A 17,204-nucleotide genomic window follows, 5' to 3' on the forward strand; every position below is an offset into this window, starting at 1 on the left:
AGGAAGATGTAGCAAAGTCTCACAGGCACGTATGATATAAGCAAATTATTAAGTAAGTCTCAAAGATGGAGAAGCTAAAATCTGTGAGTAAAGCAGCAGAATGGCTAAATGTTGTCTGAATCTTTCTGCAGAGAAAGAGGGTGAAGATCTCCCAGTCAGGGATCAGTTTTCCAAGGACAACAGACAGGAAGCTAGACAACACCCAGATAATACAGAATTGATTATTGAAAGGTTAGATGAATAGCAAATGAAATGACTGCCAGAACCAGTAAATGCATGTCCCTGAGCAAGACCTGAACGAGCAAACAACTTGAACTGTAGAATTTACTGAATACTTGTTTTTAAAACTGAGAATGAAAAAAAAAATATGTATATATATATATATAATTTTGAATAGGGGCAGGCCTGAGGGAAAGGTATTAATGCTTTGTGGGAGTGAAGTGTGTTTGGGCTGTATTGATGCGGCCTATAGGGAACTATTAGCTTCAGCTAATGATAACTGAGCTGCCTGTGGTGAGCAGTGACATGTCCTCTGACCTCTCTGTCCTCTTTTTATCCCTTCCTGTCTTCCTTTCCCCTAGCTGCTTCTTGTGCTTACTTCTCATTGAAGTATTTCCTTTCCTTCTTCACCTTACATTCCTGATTATGTATTGTTCTGTTACCAGTATCTAGACATGTCTCAAAACTGGTTTAGAAGTGTTTCAGAGGTACTTCATTTTTAGGAATCTTTTGTAGTCACACTGGAGACTCATGGGCTTCATTTGGGCTGGGAGTAGGGGGGTAGAAGACAGCATGTGATTTGCACATGGTTAGTGGTTAAGGTTAGTGGTTCAGCCCTGTCCTCAGCTCAGTTTGTTTTTCAGACTTGCTGAGTCCCCTGAAGAAGTGGAAGTCTCGCTACTTGATGGAGCAGAATGTGAAGAAGTTGCTGAGGCCACTGTCTCCTGTCACCCCTCCACCTCCCATCCCTTCAGTCCCTGGTTCCACGAGCCCACAGCTGGCTACACCCTGCTCATCACTGCCAGGAGAGGAGGAGAGTCGCAACGGTTACGGCATGATGTTCTCACCAATTCCCTCTCTGGCTGCCAGTCGCTGCAATACTCCACTACAGTTTGAGGTAAAGCTGAGCAGGGACTGGGAATGCTAAAAAGAAAGGAACTGGAATATTTGCAGCAGAGGTAGCACTAGGGACACCTTCCGTTTTGAGTACATGGCTATGTTCCTGAGCAGCACCTTAGTGTCAGACTTGAGAACACTCCTGCCTTTCTCCTCCACTCCACTTCTGGCCAAACCTCCTGCTCTATTAAATGTCAAACTTTGCTTCTCTCAGTTTGTAGCTATCACTAACATTAGCCTCATTCTTTTCTCCATTTCTCTACAGTAGCTCCTGAATTGTGAAGGCTTTTCAGTGTTCTTTAGTCATCTTCCCCACTTCAGATTCCTCCCAGTTCCTGCCTTTTCCAAAGAGTGCCAAAGTGTTCCACTTCTCAAAGGCTGTCTGACATCCTTGGCTCCTCTATCCCTAAGCAGCCTTCAGTGGCCCTGAGCATGGTAGAAATACTTTACACCAGCTTCCACCATATCCATTGGTTTTCCTTTCCCTTGACTGGGGAGAAGGAAAATACTTATATTTTTTTATTTCATGATGATTTCCTTTTGCCAAAAAAAGTACTGAGCAGGCTGTGTAGGTGGTTGGTTTCCCTTGCTCTAAACTCTGCAGGAAAGTTACCAGCAGGTACCACCAGGTAAGAACTTCCACTTCATGTTACTGCACAGTGCCTGGCAATAGGGATCGTGCTGTTTGTAGGTTTATTTTCCAGTACAGCATATTTCCATTTAAAAATTGAACACTTCTAGCCTGCTTCTCATACTCTACCAATTAAAACCATTAAAAGACCATTTTGTGCAGTAATGGACTGTTCCATACTAGGGACTGTTTTGCAAGGACCCCCCATCCATTTTGTAACAGGGCAAACAGTTCTTTGGTATTTTTAACTTAGTGTGCTTTTGATAACTTTCCTTGAGAGCTCTGTCTCATAAGCTGTCTGAGAGGCAGATCTGTAGAGGTTAGCAGGAAAACTGGAGCACTGTGGAGAAAGATGAAGGACTGTTTCAGGCACAGAGCTTGATGAGAAATGATCTTTACCTTTGCTCTGGTTGAGATGGTGGATCAGGGAAGTGTTGCTGCAGACCTCCACAGTCCAGTCACCAATTCCATGTCCCACCTTACTGCTTGTTATTTCAGTGTGTAAGACCTGGGAAGCCTGAATTTCACTGGCGTCTATACTTCACTCACCCCTTTTACCTTTTTTCCCCTTGAAAAGAGTCTGAACAGCTCAGTAGACCTTGGGCTTCTTTGTTCAAACTTTCTCATTTCTCTCGGTGCAGCTCGTTCCTGGTATCACCACTTCAATGTCACGTCTGTTTCCTTTAGTTACTGTCATTTCTAACTTGAGTGAATACATTTCCCCATGTGTAAAGCTTTGTGCTGCAGTCCTGTGGCACAGCAGGAAGAGGACAGCAGAGATTCCTCCACCAGTGTTCACAAGCTTCCTCAAGCAAGTAGAGAATGTCACTTGTCATCTTGACTTGCCTGGAAATGCATTTTTGAATGATGGGCCTTTAAAGAAACTTCCTTGAATAATTTTGTAGCGACTCTGAAGAGCTTGTATCAGAAGCCGTGAAGCTCTGTTTGGTTGAGTTTTTACAGACTGAGTTTTTTCAGGCCAAGTTTTGGGACTTTATTGATTGGAAGCATAAGTTGGAGGATGCTCAGCCCTTCCCATACACATGAGAGTGACTAGAAGCTTGATGACATTTCCTTTGGAGTTTCTCTGAGGCTTTTTTAGCTAACAAGTTTGAAATGCCTCAGTTTTCTGAGTGTGTTTCTGCTTTGCAGAGGGCAGTGACCCCTGCTAGATTTCTCTGATGGCAACGTACCTCTGGGAAACCTTTTTTCTCTCTGATTCTATTTTAGTCCTGCTCAGTAGGACAGCAGGGAAGGTGCTTGGGAAGGAGGCCATGACGATGCCATCACAAGCAAACACTCCCTGCTGCTGCTAGGTGCTCAGATGATATGTTTTGACATTTCATAAAGCTGTGCATTCACACCTATTTTCTTGACTTTTTGAAGGAGACATTCTTGTTTTCTATTACAATGTCTGTGAAAGTTCACTACAGTATTTGGGGAATCTGCATTTACCTTTTAGGCCAAACCAGGCTTTCCATCTCTCACGTGTCCTCAGACCAAATGCCAACAATGGCTTTCTCTATTTCATGGTGCAAACTCTTATCTGACAGCATCAGAAATATAAAAAATAAAATGCTTCTTTTCTTAACCTTTATGTGCTCCATTTTGGGTACTAAGTTACAGCGTGAAACACAGTAACCCCCTCCTGTCTCTGCTTCCAGGAACCTTTAGAAAACACTTCACAGAGTTGCCATCCAGGGTGGGGCCAGTTCCTGGGATAGTCTTGGTTTAGAAAAGCCATTGCTAACCTCTGTGCTTGTTTTTTAATTGATTTTTTATTATTATTTTTTTTTTGTTCCTTGACTTTTTAAGTAGATGAATAACAAGATACTTTTCCCTCCTATAGAACGTATCCTCCCCTGAGAGTTCCCCTGCGCATAGGCCTGAGTCCATGTCACCTGAGGTAGTTATCACACCATCCCAACTGCATGTGGGGCTGGGAGCACATCTGTTTTTGTGTGTTTGTGTGTGCACTTGAGGCTGTGGTGGGAGAGGAGGGATGAGAAGAGCAGAGGCGAGTGGGAAAATAAGGGTGGAGCATCAGTCACAATAAGGCTGAGGAGGGTTTTCAGGCTTACGGCAAGAGAGCAAACAAATTGAAGACTGAATTTATTCACTTGCTGACACGGGTGGGAAAGAGGCAGTGTGAAGACCTGGTATGTCTCAGCTGCCTAGGTGAAGGTAGGAGGTCTTGGGCACCCTAAAAGTACCATAATCAACTTGAGCCCCAGCCCAGCAGAAAAGTGGAGTGTGATAGTTATTCAGTAGCAGCAAAATGCCTACTGGGGAAGAAAAGGGAAAACATTCACTAGGAGTCTGGACTTTCTTGGGACACAGATGTGCACCTGGCCTGCTCTCTTCAGCCTTAGTTTATCACCTGTCCCCTTGCAGACATAAAATGTTGAGGAGATGCCAGAAAGTAATATTTTTGTTTACCTGTTGGCCTGTTGTAAAAGATGAGGTGAAGTACCTTGCTCAGACTGTTTCCATAGTAGAAAATTTATGCATATCTTGAATGTGACAGATGACTTGGAGTTGTGCTACAGCAGAGGAAAGTGCTCAGCAGCAGAGCTGGTGCTTGCTACTGCTGTTTTTCCCTTAGCACTGTAGTTCTGCAAAGAGCATGAAATTGTGCCAGTTATGCTCATTGTTTGAGGTCCTGACATATTATGATGGGGAAGGAGGTGGCTATGCCATTGCCCTGAAGGATTTTTGGCACTTAAGGTAGATAAGTGGCTATAGCATTGTGTCAGTGCCTAGTGCTCCAGAAAATGTGACAGCACAAAGATGGTTTTGTTAGAGAATGTAGAAATGCAGTATAAATTAAATGAATGTACTATTGTTAGAGATTGCTGAAGCTCACAATAAGTGAAAACAAAAATGGCTTGGAGGTTCTGGGCACTTTATTGTTAGGAAGTTAGTAGTGGCTGACTTGGGACAGTTAAGAACTTGGCTAATGAAACAGCCAATGGACAGCAGATCTTTTCTGTTCTCTCCTCATGATGACCCTAGCTTGTACTATGTGCTAACATCAACTCTGGGACATATGAGGCAACTGAAAATGCTGGGTTTTCTTCATTTGCTGCCTGGGGGTAGTGCTGAGCTTTGTTTGCTTGCTGCAGTAAGACTACACTGACCTTCAGCCTCAGTCATTCCCCTGTAGAATGGACAGAACAGTCCAGGAAAGGACCAAAGGGGTAATCAGGAAGAAACAGGAAAGTAATAAGCTACCATTGTACAGAGTACTTTCTGACTTAAGTTTCTCTCCCCACCCTTGCCTGACCCTTTTCCTGACTTCCCACCCCCCTCCCCTACATCCTTCTTGGATTTTCCAGCTCTGCCTCCGGTCTGACCCAGATTTGAAGGGTGGGTACCTGGATTCCAGTGCAAACACCTGCCCGGAACGACCATCGCTGCTCAGCTTTGGATCTTCTGATCTAGCTTCTCAACCCTCCATAAACTCTACTTCAGAGATGAACTTCCCAGGGAAAAGTGGGGACACACAGATGCTGCTACGAAGCTCTGATCAGGCGTTTCGGACAGAGTTTAATTTAATGTATGCCTTCTCCCCCCTGAACGCCATGCCGCGCGTGGAGGGGCTGGCGCGGGGGGCTGCTCCCTCTGCAGAGAGGAAGCCAGTGAACTCGGAGGCAGGATGCTGCAGCTCCCCTGCTGAAGGGCTTTTCAGCAGGCACGAGTCAGGGCTGCTTAAAGAGACCGTGCATGGATCCATGTCTCCCTGCGGCGAGAGGCCTTGCGACGGCGTCAGGTCCGCTCCCCAGAACCCGCCACAAAGGAAGAAGGCAAGTGTTGTTGGGCAGGAAACTCCTGGGAGTGGCAGGAGCAGTTGGCACCCTAGGGAAGGATTGCAGGGAGAAGGCAGAAAGCAGAACACAGCTAAAATGTAGGCTGGTCCAAGTCATCCAGTCATCCACTGGATGAAAGCAGTCTGGAAGTTAAGAGAGCAGGCTGCCCTTTAGGCAGGATTTTGATGTGAGAGGTGGAAGAAGAATATCACAATAAAAATACCTCTTCTGGGAGCACAGAAAGGAGAGCATGATGCTCACAGCTTTGATAAATGATTGTTAATCTGAGACAAGACCCAGCACAATAATACAGTGCAACTGTACTTGCTGGAGATGTTATTTATCAGGATGAACAGAAAAGATGGCCTAATGTTTCAAAAGAAAACACAGGCTGTGTATTAGAAGGTATTAGAACATTTGCATTAATATGGAAACATAGTAACATTGCAATAAAAGTAGGTGAAAGTTGTTACTTTAATTTTAGCTCTTTGAAACTAAAACTACAGGAATATTTTTTTGAAGAAAGAAAATGCCTATTGGTTTCTGCTAGCAGACCAGTGACCCTCATGGGACTAAAACTGGATGAAAATGACAAATCAGGCATTGCTGTGGTAAAAATGAGTACTCGTGGGACAAAGAAACACACACTTGTAGATGTGTATCAGTGCCTTTTCCTATACTTTTTTTATTTATTGCAAATGTAGTAACTCAGATCACTTGTACAAGTATCCACCTGGGTGGAACATCTTGTTTCCATTTAATTTCTGGAGGGTTTTTGATGTGTTTTTTTTCTTTTGACTTTCTTTTAAAGTTCCACTTATCTTAAAACCATCACATGGTGAGTTACTTTTGGAAATAGCATGTTCAAAGCCTTCTAGCAGGCATTGAATCATAGTTGATGAATTCAGCAGACCTTCCTTCTGTGAGTAGTTGCCTCATAATAACTCCTAAGGGGAAGGCACAGTGCAAGGTAACTGCTCAGATGGAAATACTTGTGTGTTTTTGGTTCTCTTGTCCCTGTGTTGTGAGACTGCATTGTCTGGGACCTTTTGGTCTGTGCCTTTGACAAATCTGAAGCTGCTTTGCACAGAATACATTATGCCTTTGCTAAAAAGTACTTTATTTAGGTGTCAGGGCTGGTAGGTTGCAATAATGGCTGGTGAACCACCATAGTAGGAATCTGCACTACGTAGGTCAAAATTGTGTGAGGCTTTACCAAGCTTTTAGCATTAATGTGGCTGAAATAGTACAGGACTCTCTGAAGACCCCAGTTCTGTGAAGGAGGCTTTTATTGTCTCATTTTGAGATGTACAGATACTGATACACATTTTATATGATGTCAAACCAGAGAGAGAGAGGGAAGGGTGTCGGGAGGAGGATACAGAGGCTGGATGCTTGAATGTGCAAGTGCATGCTGAAGTAATGTGAAATTCCAGATTGTCAGAGAAGCAAACTAGCTGTGTATTTCCCCTGAAGTATTGGTCATAAAGAGTAACACGTGGGTGAGCCTGGCAGTTGATGAGTGATCCAGATTCTTAGGACTTTGTGCTTTTCCCAGAAAGCTACAGATCTGGAAAGATTCTGTAATTCCCAAGTGTGCCTTGGACAGTTTTATCTGCAAACCCAGGGAGATGGGTTTTTTTTAAATGGTGTGTGGGCATGTTCCTAGTCCATTGTGTTCCCTGACTCATGGCTGTATTTTTCCCTCCCAGGTATCTCTACTGGAATATCGCAAGCGGAAACAAGAAGCCAAGGAGGGAGGTGATTCAGCACGATGTACAGGGACTCCCACCCGACAGGGCAGCAGCAGTTCTGGGACTGACACAGATGGCAGCAGCCTGCCCAGCTCTGTAGTACGAACCCCATCCTCCCCATTAAGTGGCTTCTCCCCTTCTCATCCCTCCCTGCCTCACGTAGAGGACATCAGCCCACCAGACTCAAGGGGGTCTAGTTCCTCAACATCACTCAGCAAATCCCATGAGAGCATCAGCAGTAGGTGGTGAGTGTTCTCCTTCCAAGCAAGCTTGAGGTTGCTCCACAATCTCAGAGAAGGATCAAAATCTCTTGGGGATATTTCCATAACAATAAGTGCAGTTGGATGGATTAATCAGGTCTCTTGGCATTGTTCTCTTTCATACTTGCTAACACCCCTGAAGGATACCAGCAGCCTTCTCAGCCTGCCCTTCAGTTCTTGGTTTCGGTATCAAAAACCTGTCTTGAATGATAAGAAACTAAACAGCTGTCTCTCTTTCACCAGCTTCTTTTTAAGGTCTTGAGTTTGCAGATCTTACTCTTGCAATGAGAACTTAATCCAGATCTTTTCTCACTGAAGCTCCACTCTGTTTGAGCTTGTATAATACTAAGTCAGCTCCTATTCAGAAGAGAAGCTGCAGAGCCCTCTGCAACTCCATGTGTGAGAAGCAGGGGCAGTGAAACAACTCCAGCCTCCATAATAATGCCTTGAACATGTAGTTTGAAGAGCAGTTGCCAGACTGCAGTTGGTGGCTTGCCGAAGGCATAGAAAAAACACCTTTATCATGTAACCATAAGAAGGTTTGATAAGGAGGAGGATTGGTCTTCAAAACCTTTTGAACCTGACAGTAATGTCTGTTCCAAAAATTAAGTCCTGCAACACGGGGTGCTACATTGTGATTTCAGTGCAGTGGTGGTTGGGGTGCTGTGCTGATGTGGTACTGGGTGGTACCCTGGCTCTGCTGCTTCTATTGACCTTCAGTTCATGCACAGACAAAAGGCAGAACTTCCTTAGTGCTGGTTCTGTGTCACTGCTCGTGTAACAGCAGGGGGGGTGGAAAGGGAAGAGATGCTAAGCAATGCTGAAGGCAGTGAGAAATATGAAGTCTGTGTTGAAAGTGCTTGAGAAACACTTTTGGGTGAATTTGCGGGAGTAATAAGATGTTTCCTTTCCTATCGCTCTTCAAGCAGAGGTTAATAGAAATAATTTTTACCTCTCTGATGTTCCTCTGTCTCCCAGGTGACCTTCTGCCAGATGTTGGGACTGGCCACAGCTGAGGCAGTCAGCTGTGGTTTATAGTTTAGTTTATACTCATTAGTTTATAATTAAATATTATTCTGTGCAAGTGTTGATATCCCATGACTTTCTCCTCCGGTGCCACTTCCTTCTGCCTGCAAAAGGGTGAAAGAAAAACCTTAGCTGAATGGATAACAAACTAGTTTGGGTGTCAGCATGGCAGCCAAGCTCTAGTACCATGCTTTAAATTCTGTGAGCTTCATCTGCTGCTCCTCAGCTGGTGCCCTGGCTTCAGTTTCTCACATGGTTTCATGAGTAAGTATTGTGTGGGAATAAAGATGATCATGTTAAAGGCCACTGGATATACAGTTGAAACCATGCTGATACATTTTGAAATGGGATTAAGCAGATTTGCTGCCTTTTAAATCCTTATTCTTCTGTGTTTTAATGGGCAAGGCTAACAGATGTACAGTCTCCTGCTTAAAAAAAAAAAATAATCTTAGAAGCTACATGTTAGTGAGTGAAAGTTGTGACCCAGTTTCTTCTTCAACCCTGAGTGCTTACATTTCAGATACATTTCTAGACGTTCACAGTAATATAATATTAGGGACAGAAGAACATGGTGGGAACTAAAATAATGTGCCTTAAATTTTAGAATTGTCCAGTTTTTTGCTGAATTCCGAAGTATTTGCCAGTAGCTGTCATTTTAAAAAAGTAAGTTTCTGTCTCTTTCAGTTGCCAAGATACAGCCATCACAATGTAAACAGATGTGCTGCTGCCCAGTAAACCCAGCCTTGCAGAAAACTGTCTCCAGCAAAACAATAGCAGCAACAAAGGTGTGAATTCACCCCCTCACCCACTCACCTCCATGAGATGTGAACTCTGGCCCCTTCTCCCTTCTGCTTCATTGAGGGGTGAACTTCAATGCCTTGGCTATTTATTTAAAAAAAAAAAAGGGCAAGCTAATGTGAAGCACAGTTTTAAATACATCTTTAAAAAGAATTTAAAAGGAAATACAGGAATCTGTTAATGTGGTGTTAAGCTGCACACTTTCATGCTATGCACTGCATTTAACATTATACCAAATATGTAAATTCAGGCATTTTTAAGGTCCACATTCTTCAGTGTCTAGGGTAAAGGCTCTGTGAATCCCTGATCAAGGTGCTACTGTCTTCCAGGTTAAAACACGTATTTCTAAAGAGATTTGGCTGTTCCTGTGCATGGAAGGTTGGATATTCACCCAGAGGCCTGCGGTTTATCTGTGGCTGTTTTTCCTCTACAGTTGGCTTTAGGAAAGCCACTTCACCTGCTTTTCACCCTCAGACTAGACACTTGTAATACACAGTGGGACAAGATCTAGCACCAATCTTGAGTGGAGGGCTTTCTCATTACAAAACAAATGGGACAAAGGAGTATTAATGAGCAAAAGGGCCAAGCTGGCTCTGCAGCAGGAGCATTGCATGGTCTGACTGTCTTGACACTGTTATCATAGAGGTGTTGGGTTTGTTGCTTTTTAGTATGAATAAAATAATCATGCAAAATAACTGCATCTACTTTGAAAACAATACCAGGGCTTTTTTTTAAATGCTGTTGCATCTTGAAACTGTTTTCTGGGAGAAGGTGTCCTGCCATCAGGTGGTCTGCTGAATTGGGTGTTTGTAGCACATTTCTGGTAAGAGTAAAGGTTTTGTATTTCTGAAGGCATTGCTATCATGGCAGCCAGTGACTGGCAGTCCCACAGGAGGCTACTTACATTGCAAGAGCAGTTCAGAAGCTTATTTCTTATCTGTCTATAGAGCTGGTGGTCTCTGATCCCTCCCTTCTGTGGTAGGGGTTTGTGTTTGCACTAACATCATACCACTGGATTTAAGCAGAAGCTTAAACCTCTCCTGTGGTTAAACCAAGGACCCTGAAGGTCCCCTCATGCCTTGGTCTCATTGCTTTTGGCTGCCTGCTAGCAGTGCTCAGCTGCCACTGGGTGTGTGTTGCAGGATGGTGCCCACGTCAGTGGAGAGGCTTCGAGAGGGCCGGGGCATCCTGGAGAAGGTGTTGCGGAGCGGCGCGAAGGTGTCCCAGCGGAGCGAGTCCTCACCCACCTGTGACAGTGCTGCTGAGAGAGATGCAGGTAGGAAGATGCAACATCTGAACGCTTGGCAAAGTGGTGGGCTCAGATAACTTCACAGACTTCTCTATGAAGTTAGTTTTACCTTAATCTTTAACTTTATCGATGTCTTAGAAGAGCCTTTTGCAAACCGTGTTTTACTGTTATTTAGATACTGCCTGAGCCTGTATCCCTCTCCTGTTAGACCTGGAAGACCTCCAGGTTTCTCCATGGATTGGGTTCAGGACTACCTACATCTTGGCTCTGACAAGGACAGCTTCTTTGTCCCTGAGCAGATGGATTAAGCAACATTGCCTCGATTTCCCCGGTGTACTGAGGATGAAAGTTCCATCATTTAATAATTCTAGTAGGCTGAACATCCAGATAAATGTATGATCACACTAAAATGCAGATGTGGGCTTTAGGCAGTGCTAAGAAGTAATTTAGCTTCCAAGCCTCACTTCAGCACTTTTTGAAGTTGGTTGATTCCTTGAGTTACAATATTTCTCAATTTGGTGAAATGCGCCTCCCCGCTGAGATGAAGCCAGTTCTGTGTTGATGGTCATTTCTTCTCTGAATGAAAGCACTGTCCTCACCAAGTAGCGTGCAGGGTCAGTGAGTATTTGTGACCTGAGCAGAAATTATACCCCTCTTTTGTCCATCTGTGGTCCAAGGGTAAGATGTGACTTTCTATGAGATGGACAGATCACTTCATCATTGCCCAACTTCTCAGCTGTGAAATGGAGTTATTTTTTTATTTTGCAGTCTGTGTTGAACATGGTAGTTTTTCTCTGACAGAGTGTGCCCTTGGAAGGCTGATCACACTTGGGACTTACAGTAATGGATCATCATATTTAAACAGCTGAGTCTGTGTGTCACTGTCAGTCCTTGCTTCCTCGTAGCTGGGAACTGTTGTTAGAGATTCCTGGCTGAGATGGTTAGAGCTGACTGTTGAAACGTGCAACTCCTGGTGTTACCTTTAGGAGTTGTGAAGATACACATTTACTTGATGCTGTAACAGATAATAATATGAGGGCAACTGAAAACCCCAAACTTGGATGGTTTGCTGGTGGAGCACATAGGAATGAGATGGAACTTGTGTGCATGCCTGTCTTCTGAGAATTGCAGCTGCTCTCTGTTAAAGCTGTCATTTCATATATGCTTTGGGTTGACACAGGCCAGTACAGCCAAGAAAAGCAATTCTTCTTTATGTCTATTATTCTTCTTTATGTCTATTTCTATTAAGAAAGAGGGGAGAAAAATGTTTGCTTTGTCTTTTAAGTTTCCACAAAGCAAATTCAAAGCAAAGTTTCAGGTAACTCACCCTTTGTGCTTTAGAGTCTTTCAATAGTCTTTAACTTGTCAAGGTTTTTTCTGTGAACAGGCACTGCCAGAAAATTGTGCTGGTGTGCCTAGCCTCTTAAGAAAAAATTTCTTCCAGAGATCTTTAGATTTCTTCTGATTCTAATACTCCAGTCTCTTTTGTGCCTGACTGCCTAACAAAACATGCCCCAAACTTCAAGCTGTGCCTTCCTGCAGTGCAGTTACTCAGAATGCCACCCACAGCAAACATCAACTTGATGCATTAGATGTCTTGTCAGGAAATGGAAGGTGGCACAGGACACATGCTGAAAACTTCACACTGTGGGTTCTGTGCAGGTTTTGTGTCCTGAGGAAGAGGACATGGGGCTTCCAAGCCTCAAGAGCAGACAAGGCAACTCCTTCCTGATCCCTGTTTCGTGGGGGCAGCAACTGTGCTGTAGCACAGAGAGGACAACAGTGCCATGGGCACTGCTGACACTGGTGCTTGTGCCAGTGCACCTGGTGCAAAGCCAGACCTGTCTGGCAGGAGCACAGAGCAGACTAAGGCAGAGTGTCCTGTTTCATGGCTGAGACACACCTGTCATATAATTTTGAAACTAATACCAACACTGTTTTACCATGGCATTTCAAACGTGACTGCTGAGAATCCCTGAGATGCTGCAGCTGAGCAGCTCTGCCCCATTAGACCACAGCATAATTCTGATGTAAAATCTAGTTTCTCCAGTTTCACTCCCTCCTAAAGCACCATCACCAGCTGAACTCCATGGTTACAGTAGGAGCGACTGAAATACACACGTGGCAAAGTGGCTGGGTCACTTGCAATAAGAACTTTTTGCCTACCCCAGTTCAAGTTCATTATTTGGTGGGACAAGAAGCTCACATATCCTCTAAAATATAGATGCTAGAAAGGCTTGCTCTGGCAAGAAGCAGCTTATTCTTCTTGATGTCTCGTGTGGCAAAGGTGGGTCATTGTCTACTGTACTGCTGTCAGACCTCAAAGCATTGTCATCATCTTGCCCTGTTTCTGAAATAGGCATTTCTGAGGTCTGAGAGTAATCATCTCCCTTTGGAGCAGCTCAGTTGACTTGTAAAGCATAATCCCCAAAATGGCAGCAAGGCTGCTGGCAGCCCTGGCATCCTGGGACCTCAGTCTTCAGCAGTGTCTGGATCTGCCTTTGAGGAAAACCTGCAGCAGGATCCTGCTGACAGCCATCTGAGAAGTGGCAGTTTCATCTCCCCAGCTGTAGCCAGTATGGATTCCTGTGATGAAGGCTGAGTGGAGAATTGTTGAGTCCCTGGAAACCATCTTCTGCCTCCCATATCTTGCTGCGAAGCCAAGACTGTGGCTGTGAGGTGCAGCTGTTCAGGTAGTTTGGTCCAAGGCAGGTGAGCTTTGGGCTAAACCAGAGAGAGATGGGGAAAAGGAAGCAGCAGTTCCTAACTTGTGTGGCTGATTTGTGCATGTTAAGATTTTCCAGTTGCCTTTTGCTAAGGTTCTTCAGCTTCTGAAGGGCTGATGGCTGGAGAAAGCTGCTCTTGACTCAGCTGTAGCTGGATGCAGAACTAGACATCTGGGGTGTATGCAGGTGTCATTTGAGAGGGAACTGCTGTGGCCTCAGTTCAGAGGGTGAGCTTTAACATCTTGCCTGTGTGTTGCAGACACAGCAGAAGGAGACACTCCAGAAGCCCACAAAGGACCAGCAGTTTACAGTCCTTCTCGATACAGCTACCAGGTAAATTATTTCATATATTATCTGCCCATTCTGAAGTAAAGCTTTTGACAGGATTAGGGGGGAAACCTGGTTTGGCTGCCAGTTATTCCCAATCCTGCTATGCCACTAGGCGTCTTTGGCATGAGAAGGAGATAAACAAAACGGGGAAGTCAGTCTGACATGCCTTGTCTTTTTTTTTTCCCCACCGACTTGTTTAGCTCCTGCAGTCTGACAGTCCCCAGGCAGAGTCACAGACCCTTCTCCAGCAGAGTTCCTCCCCCTACAGAGGACACCTGACTCCATCTCCTGGATACAGCTATCGAGCAGCAGCACAGAGAACAGGACACAGCCTCTCTCATGCTTCCTCAGAAACATCCCTCTCCTCCACCTCCTACTCCAGCCCTGCCCACTCAGTCTCCACAGACTCCTCTGCCCTCTTTGCAGGGAATTCGGGGTATTACAGCAGCCAGCAGCACTCTGGCAGCATCAGCAGCAGCCTCCTGAAGAAGAGCTGCCCTGCTGCTGCCAGCCCAGCACAGCAGGGGGCTGCGGACTCCCTTTCCTCCGAGCCGGGCTCCCTGCCCTGCTCAGGCGCCTCGGGCTCCACCTCGGCTCCCCAAAGTGCTCGGTCACTACAGTCAGACTTGAGGACTATCAGTCTGCCAGGCTCTGGGCAGTCCGTGCTCTACCAAGGCTCCCGGGGGGCAGTAATTTCCAATGCACAACACTACCCGCACCGTGGGGGAGGCAGTGTCCACCAGTACAGACTGCAGCAGCTTCAAGGTTCTGGAGTAAAGACTCAAACAGGACTTTCCTAGGGCTGCCTGGACTCCAGGAGGACAAAACTGCCCATAGCTCCTTCCAGACACCTCTGGAAGTGGCTCCTGGGCCAGTGTTGGGAGTTTGCACCTGATGCTGGGGTGCCAGGGGTCAGAGGCTGAGGCCTGAAATGCACAGGTGAGGTTTGCAAGCAGTACTGGCCTCTGGCTGCATAGGAGAACACAGATTTCTCTGAGGCAGAGACTGTAGCAAAGCTGTTCCCTGATGTGTGGGTACATTGCGGGAGGAAAAAAAAAAAAAAAAAGAAAAAAAAAAGTAAACAAAACCCAGAAACAAACAAAAGGCAAATGGTTCAAGTGCAATGACTGGTGCAGCCTCTGTCTCTGGTCCGTGCCCATGGCCGTAGTCTCTGATGCAGTACGGACGTCTTTTCGAATACGAAAGCAGTTTAAAGAAAACATGGGGGGAAGTTGAACTCCAGTCCCAAAGCTCTCTTTAAGGTCAGGTTCTCAGTGTGTTCTGGGAGGGCTTTAATCCCTTTCGATCATTCCAGTCACAAGCAGGCGAGCGCGCGCGGCTGCCCCGGGCCTGGGGCCCGGCTGCCACGGCGGCCGGAGGTTTTTCCAAGACAACGGAATCTCCGCGAATGTGAACTAGCAGGGCGTGGGGGGTTGGAGAGTGTGTGTGTGTGTGTGCCTGTCACTGCAGAGGGTCTGGGACACGCTGCCCAGGCCTGTGGGCAGGAGCACCGGGGGTCTCGGGCGTGCAGACAGGCTGGGGGAGCAAATGCTGCTGCGGCCTGCAGGGGCTGCCTGGCGGGGGAGTGGGGGCTGCAGGGAGGTGGGGGTCCGGTGTTGGTGGGGACCCCGTGGGTGTGGAGCCAGCAGCTTTCCAGGGGGATGTCCGGGCGGGATGTCCGTCCCAGCCACCGCCTGCCCAGCAGAGCCAGCCCAGCCGCAGTGCGCTGTCTGTTCAATTCCATACGATTGCCAGCTTCTTTCTCACTTGTTTACTGTAATATCGGGCGTGTTTTTATTTATCTAATTTTATATTCAGTTATAACCATAGTAGGTTAGCTAATATATGACAGGTGTCATCCCTGGTGCTGCAGTGGAACTTCTCCTTTCTCTTGAATAACACAATGCTGTGAGTCCGTCTCCCGTCTTTTCAGATGCACAGTCTTCTTCCTTTTTTTAGGACTGTTACAGGTTTCTCTTAATTCACAATTGAAATCAGGTGTTTGTTCAACCTAGGGGAGACTTTTAAAATATTGAAACAAAGAATAACTTTCTCACACTGTCTGGCTGTGAGCGTGTTGGGATGGAACTTGTCACCCCGCCGTTGGGTGTCTGTATACTGTATAAAATAGGTGTAAACTTCACACGGCTTAGCCCTGGGGTGCAGCCTCCCCCTTCGTGCTCTGAGCAGCACGGGGCAGGCGGGCTCTGCCCTGCCGCGTGGCAGGAGGGACTGGGGGGGACCTGCCCAGAGGCTCCAGCACCTTTGGGCGCAGCAGGGAGGCAGAAGGGAGGGACCCTGGAAAGCTCTTGGAAAGGTGGGGGCTGTAGCTTCTTACTCTAGTGGAGTTTTTACACCATGCTGTAACATTTGAACTTTCACAAGAGATGTAATAATTTTGATAATAAAAATACTTAACTTGAAAACCAGTGTTTTTCAAAGTCCCTTTCTGTGCCACCTTCAGCACTGGTGCCCAGGTTGAGGGGGGTTGCATGTTGGTCTGTCTTCCCCATCCCTGCAGGATGAATTAAACCCTTCAGGAGCAGCCCTGCAGACCCTCCCTTTTGCCAGGACTTCAGGTGAAGCCAGGGGCTGCTCTGGGAGCCACAGATCCTGAGGGAAGGGGAATTCCCTGAGCTTCTGGCTGGTGTGAGGTGGTGGTCACACTTCTGCTCATCTTGCTCCAGCTCATTTGGGGAGGAGATGGGATGGAGGGTGTCCCCTGCACTGCTACATCTGCTTCAAAAGACTGGTTTCAGGGTTTTTAGTTTTCATACCACTTGCCTTTTCCTTAGAAAGCCTGAGATGGGGCTGAGCCTGGAGCAGGGCCCACAGATGTGCCTCCAAGTGCTGTCATGGTCATGGTGCCCGGTGCCTCTGGTGTTTGACCACCCTCAGCATGAACACACCTCCCTGACACCTCCTGTGTCTGTTGTGGATCATTCTGTCCCCGTGTGTCCCACAGAGGAGTCTGGCTCCATCCCCTCCACACCTTGCAGGCAGCAGCAAACCTTCCTCTCCCAGAAGCTGCCCAAGCCAGTCCCTCAGCCTCTCCTCTCTGTCGTGTCCCTGCGCTGGGCTCACCTGGGCCATGTGTTCCCTACCAGGGAGGCCAGAGCTGCCCAAGCTCTCCAGGTGTCCAGTAGGTCCCCAGGCTGCTCTTGCACTTGCACAGCCTGGAAGGTGTTGCCCCAACTCCTCTACCCAAATGTGCTGTTGGGCTGATGGCCACATGAATTGTGCTTCCATGAAGATGAAGGAATTTGCTGGATTTCAGGAGGTGCCTGCAGACCATCCAAGGTGAACTGTGAATCTATCCCCAGGGACCCATGGAGGGGGCATAAGGGGAGGGCTGAAAGGCTCCTACTGATAAGATGGGACCCCCACCCCACCTTCTGCATTGCCACAGGGATGGGACACATTCCCTAGGGATGTGTACTGACCAGTGTCTTCCTCATGTGCCAGCCCACAGGTGCAGGTTGGGCTCCCACCTCCCTCCCCCACC

At 46.5% G+C, this 17,204-nt stretch overlaps 1 protein-coding gene across 2 annotated transcripts in view; it reads left to right on the forward strand.

Annotated features, from left to right (window-relative positions):
- SETD5 (SET domain containing 5) overlaps positions 1–14,758 on the forward strand; it is a 39,924-nt gene extending 25,166 nt beyond the window's left edge. The window contains exons 17-23 of one of the 2 annotated variants that reach the window (XM_009999297.1): positions 864–1,117; positions 3,597–3,653; positions 5,086–5,553; positions 7,269–7,555; positions 10,537–10,670; positions 13,629–13,702; positions 13,900–14,758. In XM_009999297.1, the coding sequence (XP_009997599.1) occupies positions 864–1,117; positions 3,597–3,653; positions 5,086–5,553; positions 7,269–7,555; positions 10,537–10,670; positions 13,629–13,702; positions 13,900–14,499 (1,874 nt within the window). In that variant the 3' untranslated portion in view covers positions 14,500–14,758. The remainder of the gene's footprint in view (positions 1–863; positions 1,118–3,596; positions 3,654–5,085; positions 5,554–7,268; positions 7,556–10,536; positions 10,671–13,628; positions 13,703–13,899) is intronic. The other variant, XM_009999298.1, reaches the window with a different exon arrangement.
- The last annotated feature ends 2,446 nt before the right edge of the window (positions 14,759–17,204 follow it).

Source organism: Chaetura pelagica, unplaced genomic scaffold, assembly GCF_000747805.2.
Source record: "Chaetura pelagica isolate M959 unplaced genomic scaffold, ChaPel_1.0 scaffold316, whole genome shotgun sequence".
NCBI classification, from domain to species: domain Eukaryota; kingdom Metazoa; phylum Chordata; class Aves; order Apodiformes; family Apodidae; genus Chaetura; species Chaetura pelagica.